This window comes from Podarcis pityusensis (genome assembly GCF_964106645.2).
Source record: "Podarcis pityusensis genome assembly, chromosome: 8".
Taxonomy (NCBI): Eukaryota; Metazoa; Chordata; class Lepidosauria; order Squamata; family Lacertidae; genus Podarcis; species Podarcis pityusensis.
In genome coordinates, this window is record NC_138033.1 from 6694319 (window position 1) to 6712225 (window position 17907).

A 17907-nucleotide genomic window follows, 5' to 3' on the forward strand; every position below is an offset into this window, starting at 1 on the left:
AAAAGCCACTACCCATTCCTTCAATGTGGAAATCAAAGATGTAACAGAGAATTGGCTGTACAACAGATGTACAAAAAGAGCATCTTTGACACAAAAACGGTTTTGTGGCAGCTTTTGTGATCTAGGAATAATGTGGCCTCTTTGTGTTGCTGCTGTTCCTTCCTGGTTCTCGGGATCCTGCACCTCCCAAGCATCCCATTTTATCTCCCTCCCAGTAAGGACATCTCTGGGCGTTAGGAAGACATTGATATCATGGCACAAGATCTCATGGGTTCTATTTCCCGTAGTCAACAAAGTATCACACAAACCCCATTCTGTTCTCTGAATCGGAGAAGAGACAAGTTTGTCTCCCTGTCACATAATACAACTCTGGGACGTGCAACGGAGCTGAAGATTTGGGACAGGCAAAAGCCACCAGAGCAGATTACTTTAAACGAGGATGAGAAATTAATGGAGGACTACAGCTGTGGTTAGGGACGCGGGTGGGAACGCTGTGGGTTAAACCACAGAGCCTAGGACTTGCCGATCAGAAGGTCGGCGGTTCGAATCCCCGCGACGGGGTGAGCTCCCGTTGCTCAGTCCCTGCTCCTGCCAACCTAGCAGTTTGAAAGCACGTCAAAGTGCAAGTAGATAAATAGGTACCGCTCCGGCGGGAAGGTAAACGGCGTTTCCGTGCGCTGCTCTGGTTCGCCAGAAGCGGCTTAGTCATGCTGGCCACATGACCCGGAAGCTGTACGCCAGCTCCCTCGGCCAATAAAGCGAGATGAGCGCCGCAACCCCAGAGTCGGTCACGACTGGACCTAATGGTCAGGGGTCCCTTTACCTTTACCGTACAGCTATGGTTAGGGACGTGGGTGGCACTGTGGGTTAAACCACAGAGCCTAGGGCTTGCCAATCAGAAGGTCGGCGGTTCGAATCCCCGTGATGGGGTGAGCTCCCATTGCTCGGTCCCTGCTCCTGCCAACCTAGCAGTTCGAAAGCACGCCAAGGTGCAAATAGATAAATAGGTACCGCTCCGGCGGGAAGGTAAACGGCGTTTCCGTGTGCTGCTCTGGTTCGCCAGAAGCGGCTTAGTCATGCTGGCCACATGACCCGGAAGCTGTATGCCGGCTCCCTCGGCCAATAAAGCGAGATGAGCGCCGCAACCCCAGAGTCAGTCACAACTGGACCTAATGGTCAGGGGTCCCTTTACCTTGGTTCTCACTTGCAGACTTCCAATAGTGTAAAGGCACCCGTTTGGCCACGCTGAGAACACGATGCTGGATTAGATGGGCCTTTGGCTACTCTTCTGTTCTCCCTTCCTCCGCTCCTTGCTCAAGTAATTTCATACTTTTTTGCACCCACAGAAAAAGCAAACTCTGCAAAACACGACAGAAGCCCTTCTTGGTTTGCATAATTTATTCTCGCCCCGGGATATCCTCCTGCTCGCATCAAGGTGCGCCCCTTTATTTGGGGGGAGGGCTCAGCGCTCCCCCTGCACCCGGCGCCCTCCTAACGTGCATAACGGCCCATGCCCAATGTTGGCAGGATACGGCCCCTTGGTGCTCTGTTGCCCTCCCAGCTGACGGCCACGTTCTGGAGCTTGACTTCCCCGTCGATCTCCAGGAAGCGGATACTTTTTGGTGAGAGGCGGTGGCGGAACTCGCAAAGGGAAATATCTTTCTCCAGGATCTGGCAAAGAAACGGAAAAAGGCACGTCAAGAAGGGTTGGAAGATAAACCTCCCAACTCCGACTGACATGAGAATCCCGTGTGGTTTGATGAGTGGCCGCTCTCCTGTTTAGATATTTGGGAACCTCAATACTCTGCTAGCTACACAGGCTTCTGTTAAAGGCTTTGGAGCTTGTTCGCTCTAGTTTACCATTGCTCTTCCAACTAGCTCTCTGCAAGATTTCACTGTTCATTCCTAGGAACCGGTAGTTAAAGGTAGACTGCACCCACCCCTGAGAAGCTCCACTGAGCTCAGGTATAGGGAACCTAACGCGGGTGGCGCTGTGGGTTAAACCACAGAGCCTAGGACTTGCCGATCAGAAGGTCAGCGGTTCAAATCCCCATGACGGGGTGAGCTCCCATTGCTCGGTCTCTGCTCCTGCCAACCTAGCAGTTTGAAAGCACGTCAAAGTGCAAGTAGATAAATAGGGACCACTCCGGCGGGAAGGTAAACGGCGTTTCCGTGCGCTGCTCTGGTTCACCAGAAGCGGCTTAGTCATGCTGGCCACATGACCCGGAAACTGGACGCCGGCTCCCTCGGCCAATAAAGTAAGATGAGTGCCGCAACCAACAGAGTCGGTCACGACTGGACCTAATGGTCAGGGGTCCCTTTACCTTTATAGGGAACCTGTGGCCCTCCAGATACTGTGGGACTCTTAATACCCCTGTTGGCTCTGCTTTAAAGCCTAACAACCTGAGCAGAGCCAGAGATTCCCCACGCATGTCTTCTAAATATGCCTTTGATTGACAAACCCACTAATTTTTCTAACCGCTTTTAAAAGGCGCTTAAGTTAGTTCCACGAGTTTCTCACGCTTGGCTTGGAGGAATATTGGCTTTTATCGCCTGCCCTAAATGTATAGGCTACTCAAGCGGACCTTAGGGGAGTTAACTGTCTAGTAACTCTGAAAGACGCGGGTGGCGCTGTGGGTAAAACCTCAGTGCCTAGGACTTGCCGATCGTCAGGTCGGCGGTTCGAATCCCCGCGGCGGGGTGCGCTCCCGTTGCTCGGTCCCGGCGTCTGCCAACCTAGCAGTTCGAAAGCACCCTTGGGTGCAAGTAGATAAATAGGGACCGCTTACTAGCGGGAAGGTAAACGGCGTTCCGTGTGCTGCGCTGGCTCGCCAGAGCAGCTTCATCACGCTGGCCACGTGACCCAGAAGTGTCTTCGGACAGCGCTAGCCCCCGGCCTCTTAAGTGAGATGGGTGCACAACCCTAGAGTCGGACACAACTGGCCCGTACGGGCAGGGGTACCTTTACCTTTAACTCTGAAAGAGGAAGAGTGCAATGTTCTCTCTGCTATTCAACATTGATTGATTGATTGATTGATTGATTGAAACTCTTAGGTTTGGCGCATTTTATTTAGTGGGACATCTTTATCTACGTAGGGCTGCCCTTGAGACTGACCCAGAAACTCCAGTGGGTGCAGCATGCTGCGTCGAGACTCCTTATGGGGTCTTCGCTGCGAGATCACATTCATCCGGTACTATACCAGCTGCACTGGCTCCCGGTGGAGTACAGGATCACATTCAAGGTGCTGGTTTTAACCAGCCCTATAAGGCCTAGGACCCTCGTACCTACGGGACTGCCTCTCCTGCTATGTACCACGGAGGACCTTACGGTCTTCAAACAAAAACATCTTGGAGGTCCCGGGCCACAGGGAGGTTAGGCTGGCCTCGACCAGAGCCAGGGCTTTTTCGGCCGTGGCCCCGATCTGGTGGAACGCTCTGTCACAAGAGAATAGGGCCCTGCGGGACTTGACCTCTTTTCACAGGGCCTGCAAGACAGAGCTGTTCCACCAGGCCTTTGGCCTAGGCACAGTCTGACCCCCCTCCTTTGGTAATCCTCATAGCACTCTAGCCCAATGGTTGCCATTAATTTGATTCTGAATTGATTTTAGAATGTATTTCAATGAATTGACTGTGATTTTATGTAAACGGTGCTTTTTTTACTGTTGTTAGCCGCTCTGAGCCCGGCTTTGGCTGGGGAGAGCGGGATATAAATAAAATTATTATTATTATTATTATTATTATTATTATTATTAAAAGTGGAAGGAGTGAGTTTCAAGTCCGTCGGTGAGCAAAGCTATCTGTTCACAGAGAGCGATGGGGAAAGCAGAGAGCAATCTGAGAGCAACAACTAGGGAGTAAAATGAAGGGACATGGGAGGTTCTTTTTGACATAACAATATCAAACCTTAGAATTTTCGTTCCTTTAGCCCTGCTTACTTGGAAGCAAGAGTCAATGATTTCAATAGGACCCCTGGGCAGACGTAGGATCTTGCTGTTCTCTTCCTATACCTGCCCCCCTGTCCTATACTATACCTACTTTGGGGCTCCCAGCAACCTTCTGCCCTCCCAGTCCCCATGCAGCCACCATCGCCCCTCACCCAGCGCCCGTGTTTTTGGGGATGGTGTTTGTGTGTGTGTGTCCCGATTCCCCTTCCCCGCCGAGGACCCCTCAGTTGCTACCCCGACCTTGTAGCCCATCCGGGTGACGATGATTTGAATCCTGAACTCCTGGCCTCGCCGGAAAGGGGCCATCACCGTCAGACCCTCACCCCACTGCTGGTCTGTGAAGCTGTTGAGGGTCACCCAGCCAGGGGAAGACGGGGGTCCCTCAAAGCTGACAGTGAGCCTTAGAGGCTTGTTCCCCTCCTCGACTTGTCTGGAAGCAAAGTCCACATAGAACCTGAGAAAAGAGGTGAAAGAGATCAGGTTCGCTGGGTTACATATCCTGCCGTATGGCCTGTCCCCCCCAGGTAAGAAGTAGCTGAACAATGACTGCCCTGCTGCCAACTTCTTTCCTGTATCCCTGCTCCTCTGCTGTCCTTTATTTATATGTATTTTTTATATACCGTATTTTTGCTCCATAAGGCACACTTTTTTCTTCCTAAAAAGTAAGGGGGAATGTCTGTGCGTCTTACAGAGCGAATGCGAGGTCCCTGGAGCTGAATTTCCCAGGGGCAAAAAGCAGATCATTCTCTCTTTTTTTGAAAGAGGGAAGTGGGTGTTGAAACAAAGCCGCTGATCAGCAAGCGATCGGGGAGAGAGATAAGGGACGCTAGCAAGAAAGGAGGCTGCCTGGGAGCAGGGAGGTAAAGACAGCAAACTTGCAAAGGGGGGAAACAGGAAGACTAAAGCAATAAGGAGAGAAATTAGAAGAAAAGGAGGAGCAAAAAACTGCTCCAGCTAAGGAAAAGACACTAAGGCAAACAAGAGGGAAGGGAGTGTTGAAAGGAAACAGCTGGTCGGTGGGGTCGGAAGAGAGATAAGGGACGCTAGAGATAAAGGAGGCTGCCTGGGAGGGGGAGGTAAAAGCCCATGGATCCTCAGGATTTTTACATTGGGTCACCCCAAATTCACCATCAGATCACATAGCATGTCCATGGCTACAGCCTGCACCAAAAAAACCACGCACCCACTGTTGTGTGGGGCCACAATGGCGCAAAAACGTGGTTACAAAGCACAGATCCACATGGATCCTCATGATTTTTGCATTGGGTCACCTCAAATTCACCATCAGATCACATGTCTGTGGTCACAGTATGAACCACAAAGATCATACACCCACTGTTTCGTTCAGAACATTTTGTTTCTTGTTTTCCTCCTTTAAAAACTAGGTGCGTCTTATGGAGCGAAAAATACGGTATTTATGCTGCCTTCTTCCAACGAGTTCTAGTACATGGTTCCCCCTCCTCCCGTTTCATCTTCACAACATCCCTGTGAGGTCAGTCAGGCCTTGAGAGGCAGCGACTGGCTCCGGGGTCACCCAGCGAGCTTCATAGCTGAGCAGGGATTCGAACTCTGGTCTCCCAGGGCCTAGTCCAGCACCCTCACCTAGTTCAAGGCAGACTGTGACCCTGCAGAGGTTGCTGGACTCACAACTTCCGTGGCCCCCAGCCAGCATGCCCAGTGGTTAGGTATAATGAGAGTTGTAGACATAAGAACATAGGGAAAGCCTGCTGGGTCAGGCCAGCGGCCCACCTAGTCAGTCCAGCATCCTGTGGCCAACCCGATGCCTGTGGGAAGCCTGAAAACAGGATCCGAGCACAAGCGAACTCTCCCCTCCTGTGGTTTCCATCAACTGGTACTCAGAGAATGACGCTCTCCCTGCCTGGTAGAATCTCAGCTATCAAAATGAACCTTCTTTCCAGGATGCTGTTTTTATTCGAATCAATATAAATTGTAAATAACTTAGGCTGCTTCAAATAATGGAAGAAGGATATTTCTAAATTCATTTTGGCAGGGGGAAAATCCAAGAATTAAACATAAAATTTTGATAGACATAAAAGAAAGAGGAGGTTTTGCCTCGCCAGACCTGCAAATCTATTATGAGGCAGCCTGCTTGTGCTGGTTAAAAGAATGGTCCTGATTTAAAATTTGGCTGGCATGCCAAATTTGGAAGGCGAAAATTTATAAATGTTTTATGAACCATATTCTAAGGAAGAATTTGTATAGAGTTTGGGAGAAATATAAAAATCTGCTGGAAAGGGAAACCCCTTTATGGCTATCTCCTATTGAGGCTATTACAATTAAGAGAGTTAATATGGATAGACAGTAGGCAACTTACAGGGAATTGCTGCAATTACAAAGGGGGAGCCTAAACTCTTTTAACCAAGTTTCTTCTCCCTTGGTCTAGTCCACATAGGAATAAGGGGAGCCATGGTTGGTCCATTTAGCTCAGTATTGTCTACACTGGCTGGCAGCAGTGCTTCTCCAGGGGTTCAGATGGGACATTCCCAGGCTTACCTGGAGAGGCTGTCAGGACTCGAACCTGGGACCTTCTGCATGCAAGGCAGGTGCCCTACCAACTGAGCTATGGGCGTTCCTTGTAACATAAGAGATCCCTTATCTCTTCACCTAACTTGCACAGTTACCATATTTTTCGCTCTATAGGACGCACTTTTTCCCCTCCAAAAATTAAGGGGAAATGTGTGTGTGTCCTATGGAGTGAATACAGGCTCCCTGGCTTCAGCGATAGCAACGCGAAGCCTCCTAAGCGCAGAGGGAGAGTCCCCCCACGCTCCGGACGCTTCGCGTTGCTTTCGCTGAAGCCAGGAGAGTCTGGTCTTTGAGGCTGGCAGTGGGGGAAAGCAGCGCTTCCCCCCACCACCAGCCCCACAGGCTCGGGGGGCAGCAGGAAGGCACGCGACGCCTTCGCACTGCTCCCCGACCTGGTTTTGAGGCTGGCAGTGGGGGAAAGCATCGCTTCCCCACACCGCCAGCCCCATAAGCTCGGTCGAAACGCCCGCAGGAGCTGCGCACTCTTTAAAGGGTGCGCGGCTTCTGCGGGCTTTTGTGGGAGATGGGGGAATTCCCCCACCTCCCGCAAAAGCACGCAAAAGGCGCACGATCTTTAAAGGCTGCGCGGCTTCTGCGGGCTTTTCAACGAGGTGGGGGAATTCCCCCACCTCGTAGAAAAGCCCGCAGGAGCCGCGCAGCCTTTAAAGAGCGCGCCGCTCTTGGGGGCTTTTCCCCAAGGAGGGAGAAGGGACTGACTAGCCGAGTCTGTCCCTTCTCTCTCCTGTGGGCTTTTGCGGGAGATGGGGGAATTCCCCCACCTCCCGCAATAGCAGGGAGAAGGTCTGGGAGAAGTGGAAATCCTTGATTTTCCTTGATTTCCCCCTCCGAAAACTAGGTGTGCCCTATGGTCAGGTGCGCCCTATAGAGCGAAAAATACGGTAAATCACCAAAAAGCTGGGCCCAGGTGCCACTGTATTCTGCTCTGGTCAGACCTCACCTGGAGTACTGTGTCCAGTTCTGGGCACCACAGTTCAAGAAGGACACTGACAAACTGGAACGTGTCCAGAGGAGGGCAACCAAAATGGTCAAAGGCCTGGAAACGATGCCTTATGAGGAACGGCTAAGGGAGCTGGGCATGTTTAGCCTGGAGAAGAGGAGGTTAAGGGATGATATGATAGCCATGTTCAAATATATAAAAGGATGTCACATAGAGGAGGGAGAAAGGTAGTTTTCTGCTGCTCCAGAGAAGCGGACACGGAGCAATGGATCCAAACTACAAGAAAGAAGATTCCACCTAAACATTAGGAAGAACTTCCTGACAGTAAGAGCTGTTTGACAGTGGAATTTGCTGCCAAGGAGTGTGGTGGAGTCTCCTTCTTTGGAGGTCTTTAAGCAGAGGCTTGACAACCATATGTCAGGAGTGCTCTGATGGCGTTTCCTGCTTGGCAGGGGGTTGGCCCTTGTGGTCTCTTCCAACTCTATGATTCTATGATTCCTCTGGTGTCAGTTATGGGAGGTTTGGCTGCTGTGCCTCAGAGCAGAAGGAAAAGCACTCTGCACATGCCTAGGCCCAGTCTCTCTCCATAATATTCCACAAGTCCTAGCACGAATTCCTGGCCAGGAATTGCGACTTGCCTCCTCTGCTTGCATCACAAATTCTGGACGCCAAATCCATTCTAGGGAAGATAATATCAGTACTGAGTTACCTTTTGCCCTGTGGTGGAATGAAACCTTCCAGCAGCACCCATGACTCTGGTTCCAGGCCTTGCGGGATAGCCCGGTAAAATGGTATATTCTGCAAGGGAGGAAAGAAGAAAATGAGGCATGCACAGTCTTGAATCTCTGTGTTGCAATCAAAAATCTGCCCTTTTCCCTTATGGGGTATCCAAGAGCCCATATAGAGTCCTTACATAGGTTCCCTATTGGTAGGAGAGAATAACAGAGGCCAACCAGAGAATATTGAGAAGCAAAGCAGCTAGTAAGCCTGATCTTTATTGATCTGTTGCAACAGGGTGCTCCCCTCACCCGCAGGAGAGGAGGAGGACCCAGAAAAATAGTGTGCAAGGCCTTATAAAGACTTTTGAAATTCCCACCCTGTAGATCAAGACCACCCCCAGAAACATCATACATACAGCACAGAAGGGGTGTAACCTAAGACCACCCCTCAGATACATCACACCTACGTCACAGAAAAGGCAGTCTTAAAACAGAAATTTGAATGTTGTTTTTCTCCTGTCCTTGTTTATCTCCTGTCTGGCAGGTTACTTGATTGGATTGCCTGGGGAGCCTGGCCAGTCTTTTGTAATGATAAATACTTAGTTCCTGGGCCAGGTCACAGGCTCACATCCTGTTTCATATCTTGAATGTGCCCTTAAGACAGGATTTGTGAGGAAAGAGACAATGGGGAGGTTTCCCACTTTGACCTTGCAGAGAAAACATTTGCTCAGTTTAGGAATCAAAATGGTTCCAGGTCGGTCTTCCTGTGCTGATTTATGTACGTGCTTGGTTGGTACACTTATGAACATTACCATATATCTAAGACCTCAAAATTCCTATCACACCATGCAGTCTGTGAGATGATTGGCTTGGTTTCTTCTTTTAATAAGGTTTTATTAAAGCTTTTTCCAAATACAATAAGATAAAAGAAACTGAATAAAAACAAAAACAGAGAGAAAAGAAAACAGTCCTCTCGAAGGTAGCGCTTAATCCTTGTCTCACACAGAAAGTGGTCACCCTCCAAACTCTCACCTGAGAGCTTTCTTTATTTTATTTTTTTTTAATTTTCAAATTTTATAATCGCTATAATTTATAAATTCAATACTTTCCCAAGGATACAGTATAGACTACCTCCCCCCCCCCCGCCCCTGCCCTGGATTCCATTTTTCTCCCCTCTAATTTCTTGCATCTTATTTTATTTCTCCAAACTTTGTTTTCCCTCTTATTTATTCTATTTTCCAATTATATAACTGAGAGCTTTTGACTTGTTCTCAAATAGTCTCTTATCTTTCTACAACCACACAACAGCCCAGCCGGGCAGGGAAGAGAGAGAGAAAAAGAAAGAGTCTGGGCCAAGGTCACCCACAAATTGTAACTGTGTGAGAATCTGAACCCAGACCTCAGTCTGAACAAAATGCTGCTTTGAATATTCCCTCTTCATGAAGAACAGAGTCTTCTTCTTCTTCTTCTTCTCCTCCTCCTCCTCCTTCTCCTCACTCGTAGGCCAATGTCCTATCTAGTTCGGCATCCTAATCTCACAGCGGCCATCCAGTTCCTTCTTTGCTACTTAAGCCCATTTCCTCAGATAACCGACTTCCTTCTTTCTTAAAAATGCTTGTCATCCTGTGAACTTCCTGCCCCTTCTTCAACCTCCTCTGTCAGGCAGATCTAATCAATATTTCCTGAGGCTTTAATACGTAGCTGCTCTTACCGAGGAACTCGCACCAGAGTTCAAGCCTTGAAAAAGTCGGAGGTTTGGTACCTGGGAAAGTGAGTCACAGGATGGGAAGTCCATTTCACGCAATGCAGAACTGACCCATAATCTGCCCCTTTCGCCCCCTTGAAATTGCATGATGCTACATGACACTTTGCGGTTGCAGAAAGGTGTGGCTTACAAAGGATACTAGCATGGTACCGATGAGTTTATTTTGCTTTTAAAAATTCCTGTGAATTTTTCTCATCTCAATGACACCCTCAGCTGGTTTCGGTTCCTCCTTGCTACAGTGGGGAAATCGAGGAATTGTCCCAATGATCAGAGGAAGAAAGGAGACAACTTGAGAAAGCACCTGCTTCAGTGTTGGAAAATTACTACCTGTAGCCACAACTTTTTCTGCAATAAACACAAACCCTTGTGTTGCAAAATGTGGCAATCTACAAAAATGCAAACGCAACACGCTGGCTAATGTTGTTGTTGTTTAGTTGTTTAGTCGTGTCCGACTCTTCGTGACCCCCTGGACCAGAGCACGCCAGGCACTCCTGTCTTCCACTGCCTCCCGCAGTTTGGTCAAACTCATGCTGGGAGCTTCGAGAACACTGTCCCACCATCTCGTCCTCTGGCGTCCCCTTCTCCTTGTGCCCTCCATCTTTCCCAACACCAGGGTCTTTTCCAGGGAGTCTTCTCTTCTCATGAGGTGGCCAAAGTCTTGGAGCCTCAGCTTCAGGATCTGTCCTTCCAGTGAGCACTCAGGGCTGATTTCCTTCAGAATGGAGAGGTTTGATCTTCTTGCAGTCCATGGGACTCTCAAGAGTCTCCTCCAGCACCATAATTCAAAAGCATCAATTCTTTGGCGATCAGCCTTCTTTATGGTCCAGCTCTCACTTCCATACATCACTACTGGCAAAACTATAGCTTTAACAATATGGACCTTTGCTGGCTAATAACTGTTAGTAAATATATAATTGGTATGATGTCATTCAAAATATACAAATAAGCTACTTCAAAATAATATATATATATCATACAATACATCTCACAGAATATACAAGTAACTGCAAGTTGTTACATGTATCAGAGTCAAACAAAGGTTCAAACAACCAGTGAATAGCGAAGAACGCCAAACCGTCTCTCTAAGGAAGACATCTCTCCAAAGTCTCAAAAGGACACTGCATCCGGAATAGTTCAACTGTTTCGGAATAAAGTCTTCATCAGCTAGAGGTGTAATTGAAAGCAATGAATGACAACAAAACAGTAACCTGCAGCTACATTATCCAGTGAGCACTGATCCAATAGTACGATATCCACTAGTATGTATATTCCATTGATAATTATTCAGTAGGTACCTCTCTATATAGATATGCGGGTGGCGCTGTGGGTTAAACCACAGAGCCTAGGACGCGCCGATCAGAAGGTCGGCAGTTCGAATCCCCGCAACGGGGTGAGCTTCCGTTGCTCGGTCCCTGCTCCTGCCAACCTAGCAGTTCGAAAGCACATCAGAGTGCAAGTAGATAAATAGGTAGCGCTCTGGCGGGAAGGTAAACGGCGTTTCCGTGCACTGCTCTGGTTCACCGGAAGCGGCTTAGTCCTGCTGGCCACATGATCCGGAAGCTGTACGCCGGCTCCTTTGGTCAATAAAGCGAGATGAGCACCGCAACCCCAGAGTTGGCCACGACTGGACCTAATGGTCAGGGGTCCCTTTACGCTTTACCTTTTATGTTGGTGGCCTTATCATGGCTGGCAGCCATCAGCAGCCCTTTCCTCTATGAACTTGTCTGATCTTCTTTTCAAGTTATGCAAGTTAGTGGCCATCGCTGCTTCCTGTCAGGAGTCCCTTTAGCTTTACCTTTTTATATATTTTGTTCTACTGTATATCTTACATACAGGTTGCTCAGTTTTGTTGTCATTCATTGCTTGCAACATCATACCGATTACCGTATTTTTTGCTCTATAAGACTCACTTTTTCCCTCCTAAAAAGTATGGGGAAATGTGTGTGTGTCTTATGGAGCGAATGCAGGCAGCGCAGCTATCCCAGAAACCAGAACAGCAACAGGGATTGCTATTTGTTCAATTCTATTTTTAAAACCCATCTACAACTAATCTACAGAAACTACAACTAATTCAGAATGCGGCAGCTAGACTAGTGACTGGGAGCGGCCGCCGAGACTACATAACACCAGTCTTGAAAGACCTACATTGGCTCCTAGTATGTTTCTGAGCACAATTCAAACTGTTAGTGTTGACCTTTAAAGCCCTAAATAGCCTCAAAGGCCCAGTACACCTGAAGGAGAGTCTCCACCCCCATCGTTCTGCCCGGATGCTGAGATCCAGCAACGAGGGCCTTCTGGCGGTTCCCTCACTGCGAGAAGCCAAGTTACAGGGAACCAGGCAGAGGGCCTTCTCGGTAGTGGCACCCACTGTGTGGAACGCCCTCCCATCAGATATCAAAGAGATAAACAACTACCTGACATTTAGAAGACATTTGAAGGCAGCCCTGTTTAGGGAAGCTTTTAATGTCTGATATATTACAGTATTTTTAATCTTTGTTGGAAGCCGCCCAGAATGGCTGGGGAAACCCAGCCAGATGGGCGGTGTACAAATAATAAATTATTATTATTATTATTATTATTATTATTATTATTATCCAGGTTGGTAGCCATCACTCTGTCCTGTGGGAGGGAGTTCCACAGATTAACAAAGCACCGTGTGAAGGAGCTTAATCGCCTAGATAATTAAGGGTCTGGAAACTCAGCCTTACGAGGAGCACTTGAAGGAGCCATCTTCAAATATCTTAAGGGCTGTCACATGGAAGAGGGAACAGGCTTGTTTTCTCCTGCTCCGGAGGGCAGGTCTCGAACCCATGGCTTCAAGCTACAAGAAAGGAGCTTCCGGTTAAACAGCAGGGGGACTTTCTGACAGCAAGAGGGCAGGGGAACAGACTCCCACGAAAGATGATGGGCTCTTCTTCCTTGGAGGTTTTTAAGGAGAGGTTGGATGGCCATCTGTCATGGATGCTTTAGCTGAGATTCCTGCCTTGCGGGGGGGTTGGTCTGGATGACCCCCAGGGTCCCTTCCAACTCTTAAGATTCTACCATTATTTTCTCTGTCCCTGACATTCAGTTTCCTGGGATGCCCACGAATTCCAGTATTAGGAGAGAGAGAGAAAAAGGTCCACTTTCTCCATGCTAGGCATTATTTTATAAACTATTGTGTTGCCTTTTGATCGCCTTTTCCCTAAGAAGTCCTCAAAACTTTCACGGAATTGTCGAGTTGGAAGGGACACCCGAGGGTCATCTAGTCCAACCCCCTGCAATGCAGGAATCTTTTTGCCTAGTGCAGATCTCGAACCCCCAACCCTGAAATTCAGAGTCTCAAGCTTTCCCAACTGAGCTCTCCCACAGCGCGGAGTCAGGCTACCTGCTTGATCATGTCGGTTTCCCTTTTCCGGACCTTGAAGTTTTACTCAAAGTAGACCTATTTAAATGAATGGACCTAAATTCGCCATGTCCACGAATTCCAATATGTCTCTTTCATGCAGGTTTTTAGCCACACGTGTCTAACAGGGAGGGACACATAATTCATATATAAAATTTTAAAAGCAACATGTTGTTTATGGCAATGTTTGTTTGTTTTTTTAAGAAGAATTAGATTTTATTAAAGTTTTTTTTTGGGGGGGGGAATACAAAAGTTAGCACCAAGTGGCCAATATCTCTTTATCAAAGATTTTTTAAAAAACTAATCTAAATGAAAATTCAAAGCAAAGGGAAGAAAAGAAAGGGAGAAAAGAAAGGAGGTGGGGAGAGAGCTTCTTATTCTTAATAATAATAATAATAATAATAATAATAATAATAATAATTTATTATTTGTACCCCGCCCATCTGGCTGTGTTTTCCCAGCCAGTCTCGGCGTCTTCCAACATCCGTCAGCTATATACAGAAAATTGTTCCAAACACCCATTGCAATATAACACACAATAATCCCATTTTCTTCAGTCCTCAAACCCAGATATCATAAGTTGGTTTTCTTTTTCACGCAATAAATCTGCACTGCGATGGATTTTGAAGCCTGCTGACAAAGGAACTCTGGGAAATGTAGTTCTGGGAGGCAAGTGGAGGATTTTGCTCTTCGTCCTCTCCCAAAATGCAGACTTCCTTGCTGAAGGTGCATGGACAAACTGGTTCCCAAACTGGTTTATCGTTGCAGCGCAGGTGTAAAACGAGCGCTCAGCGTAAGGGCGCAGGCAGGGTGGGGACGTTGGAAAGGAAGAGGTGGCCGGTTCAGTTGACGTAAGGAGGGAAAACCCTGGCTGACAAAATGACATTTAAAGGCAGTGAATGAGCAAAGCACCGCCTTCAAACACCCGCTCGGCCCAAGGATCTATGGCTCACTTGGAGTAAGGTAGGGATAGCTCAGTCGGGAGAGCATGAGGCTCTTAAATCTCACGGTCGTGGGTTCGAAACCCGTGTTGGGCGAAATATTCCTGCATTGCAGGGGGTTGGGCTAGATGGCCGCCAGGTTCCCTTCCAACTCTGCAATTCTGTGATTCAAGAAGAAGCCTGTTGGATCAGGCCCATTTGGGGCCAACCAGATGTCTCAATTTCTCTCACCTCCTGTGGTTTGCAGAAACCGGTGTTCAGAAACATCGCTGCCTCTGACCGCGGTCGCAGAGGATAGCCATCATAGCTAGCAGACATCAATAGCCTTCCCCTCCATTAATCTGTCTAACAATCGACACCTGTGGCCATCACTGCCTCCAGTGGCAGTGAGTTCCAAAGTTTCACTATGTGCTATAAAAGGAAGCCGCTTCCGTAACTGGCCAGACCCCTGGTCCATCTAGCTGGAAAACTATCTAATTACAAAGACCAAAAAAAAAAAACAACTTGTGGAATAGCTCAGTCGGTAGAGCATCAGACTTTTAATCTCAGGATTGTGGGTTCAAAACCCACCCTGGGTGAAAAAATTGCTGCGTTGCCCAGGGTTCTAACTCTACAATTCTATGTTTCTAATGGAAGATTTGTTCCAGGCAAAAGAAAGCATTTCTGCACATGGCGCATAGCAGAAGGGCAGAATACACGTCTACGGGACTTTGCGATGACTGCCGGCTTGAATGGCTTTCAAGGCGGTTGCACAAATTCAGGGAGGAAAATAATAATAATAATTTATTATTTATACCCCGCTCATCTGGCTGGGTCCCCCCAGCCACTCTGGGCGGCTTCCAACAAAACACTAAAATACAATACAGTGGTGCCTTGCAAGACGAAATTAATTCGTTCCGCGAGTTTTGTCGTCTTGCGATTTTTTTCGTCTTGTGAAGCACGGTGTCGGGAAAGTTTTGGAAAAGCTTCAAAAATACCAAAGTCTTTTAAAACCTCAAAAAAGGCTACCACACCGCGTTCTATGAGTTGCTCCTCGAAGTCAAGTCGCAACTGTATTAACGGTGTTAAGAAAAAGGAAACAAACTTGCAAGACATTTCCGTCTTGCGAAGCAAGCCCATAGGGAAAATCGTCTTGCGAAGCAGCTCAAAAAACAAAAAACCCTTTCGTCTAGCGAGTTTTTTGTCTTGCGAGGCATTCGTCTTGCGAGGTACCACTGTAACCTATTAAACATTAAAAGCTTCCCTAAACAGGGCTGCCTTTAGATGTCTTCTAAGGCTCCATCAGCAGCTACTAGCCATGAATGTTTTGCCTCTGCTGTGGCAGCCAGTACAACTCTGGAGAGCAGCTGCCTGGGTATCATGAACAGGGAGAATTACACCTGTTTGCTGGAATCTGGCTGGTAAAAAAAGGCAAAGTTGTGGGCTTCCGGTGTGGTGCGCTCTGTGACGGGTCGAGGGAAGTGATCCGATACAGTGGAGCACGCCCGATCGCTGTAAAAGTGGCAAGGGGAGAACGAGGGCAACGTAGACTCCCCCGGGGAAAAGCCAGAGAAGAGGTCTCTGGCCGACAAAGCACCAAGCGGCGCCAGAAGAGACTCTCCATGCTCCAGCACAAAAAAAGGTAAAGGTAAAGGACTCCTGGATGGTTAAGTCCAGACAAAGGCGACTGTGGGGTTGTGGCGCTCATCTCCCTTTCAGGCCGAGGGAGCTGGTGTTTGTCCACAGACAGTTTTCTGGGTCAAGTGGCCAGCATGACAACTGCTTCTGGCGCAACAGAACACCATGATGGAAACCAGAGCGCACGGAAATGCCATTTACCTTCCCGCCGCAGTGGTACCTATTTATCTACTTGCACTGGCGTGCTTTCGAACTGCTAGGTTGGCAGGAGCTGGAACAGAGCAACAGGAGCTCACCCCGTCGCGGGGATTCGAACCACCGACCTTCCGATCGGCAAGCCCAAGAGGCTCGGTGGTTTAGACCACAGCGCCACCCACGTCCAGTGTGGGAACAGAAGGCTGGACTGGATGGGCCTTATGTTTTGGTCTGTTTTAAAAGAAACTAAGATGGGGAGAAAGGGAGACAGGCCGGCGTAACACTGTCAAAACATTGCACTTGATCAAAGGTGGCTTCCAGGTCTGGAAAGGTTAAAGACAGGGGTTCCAACTTGAATTCTAAAAAATTGGGAGGGGGGTGTTCAAATAAGCCCCATCCTGGATAATCAATCACATGGCATGCACACACCATTTAAATGGCAATGCCCATCAACTTTGGGCAGAGGCCCCCTCAATTATTTTATTTCAGTCTCTAGGAGTTGGCTCCTGTGGCAACAGCTGTCGTACGCACCGCAGCAAGGCTCCCCCAGTTTACGGAGTTGTGCAGAAGAGGGAATTTTGGCAAATGCACCTTCTCAGGTGAGCACCTTCCACAGTACCTGTTCAGTGGTACGAGAGCCCCGTCCTTTGCAGATGATTATCCTACGGTTCTCCAGGGCACCTCAGCCCATTTCTCCTCCCGGTGAACAGTTTTCACGGCATCACCGAGTTGCAAGGGACCCCTTGGGGTCATCCAGCCTAACCCCCTGCGATGCAGGAGTCGCAGAAGAAGAATCCCTGACGGACCTCTGTTGAAACGCCTCTGAGGGAGGAGAGCCCATTACCTGGCTGGCACGAATAATGATGCCACTCCTTGCTGGTTTTTGTTCCAGGGCCGTAGCAAAATGTGCCGGGTTTGATTGCCAGCAGCACCCGCAGGTAGGAACCGGCAGGGAATCCCCGCCCGAAGGTTCAGACAACGAGGAACCTCCTCAATGTTCTCGCCACCACCACAAACCAGAAAAAGGAAACGCTCTTGGTTGTTTTTACTCACAAAATTATCGGGCACTATTGCCATCTCTGCCACCTCTTTGCTGGAGACTTTTTGCAGGCATCAAGGACCAGCTTCCAATCAGCAGCGACTCTTCTTAACAGTGGCAATCTCATCTCCTTCGGGGCAGATTTTGAAGAGGCGCCTCCTCCCACAGCTGATGAGTTTGTGCTTAGTCACACTTCCCCATGAGGGCGAAGTCACAGCTTGATCTATGAGCTGGAGCCCGAGAGGGAGACACCATCGCTTTCAGCCTAGCTCCATCCTGACACCACGGTGGCTTAGAGCTCCGCCTGGTCCTTTGTGAGGAGGGGAAGGAGCCGTCCCTGAAGCTTGCAAAAGAGAAAACCTGGATTCTAGAAGCAGAAAGTACAGTGGTACCTCGGGTTACATACGCTTCAGGTTACACACTTTGCTAACCCAGAAATAGTGCTTCAGGTTAAGAACGTTGCTTCAGAATAAGAACAGAAATCGTGCTCCGGCGGCGCGGCGGCAGCAGGAGGCACCATTCGCTAAAGTGGTGCTTCAGGTTAAGAACAGTTTCAGGTTAAGAACAGACCTTCCTGCCAGCCAGAAGACCGCTCCTTCTCTGATGTACATATGATGTATTGGGTGGGGGTCTTGGGCTACACCCCTTCTGTGATGTATGTATGATGTTTCTGGAGGTGGTCTTGGGGTCCAGGATGGGCCATTTCAAATGTCTATATAAGGGATTGCACACTTTTGTCCTGGGTCCTCCTCCTCTCCTGCGTTTGAGGGGAGCACCCTTTAATAAAGATCAGGCTT

The 17907-nt window shown here is 48.5% G+C and overlaps 1 protein-coding gene across 1 annotated transcript; it reads right to left on the reverse strand.

Annotated features, from left to right (window-relative positions):
- Nucleotides 1-1380: 1380 nt before the first annotated feature.
- On the reverse strand, nt 1381-17256 carry LOC308484476 (galectin-7-like). The gene is made up of 4 exons (XM_081019467.1): nt 17125-17256; nt 8159-8247; nt 4185-4398; nt 1381-1671 (listed from the first exon to the last, which is right to left on the reverse strand). Exons 1-4 carry the CDS (start codon nt 17146-17148, stop codon nt 1492-1494), a joined length of 507 nt encoding a protein of 168 aa, XP_080875593.1. The 5' UTR covers nt 17149-17256; the 3' UTR covers nt 1381-1491.
- Between the last annotated feature and the right edge of the window lie 651 nt (nt 17257-17907).

Coding starts and splice junctions, on each gene's coding strand:
- LOC308484476 (XM_081019467.1), bottom strand. CDS start 17,148: ATGGCAATAGTGCCCGATAATTTT. Junction 4,399..8,158: donor ATTCCACCACAGGGCAAAAG/GTAACTCAGTAC, acceptor CTCTTTTCTCAG/GTTCTATGTGGACTTTGCTT. Junction 1,672..4,184: donor TCACCCGGATGGGCTACAAG/GTCGGGGTAGCA, acceptor TTTCTTTGCCAG/ATCCTGGAGAAAGATATTTC.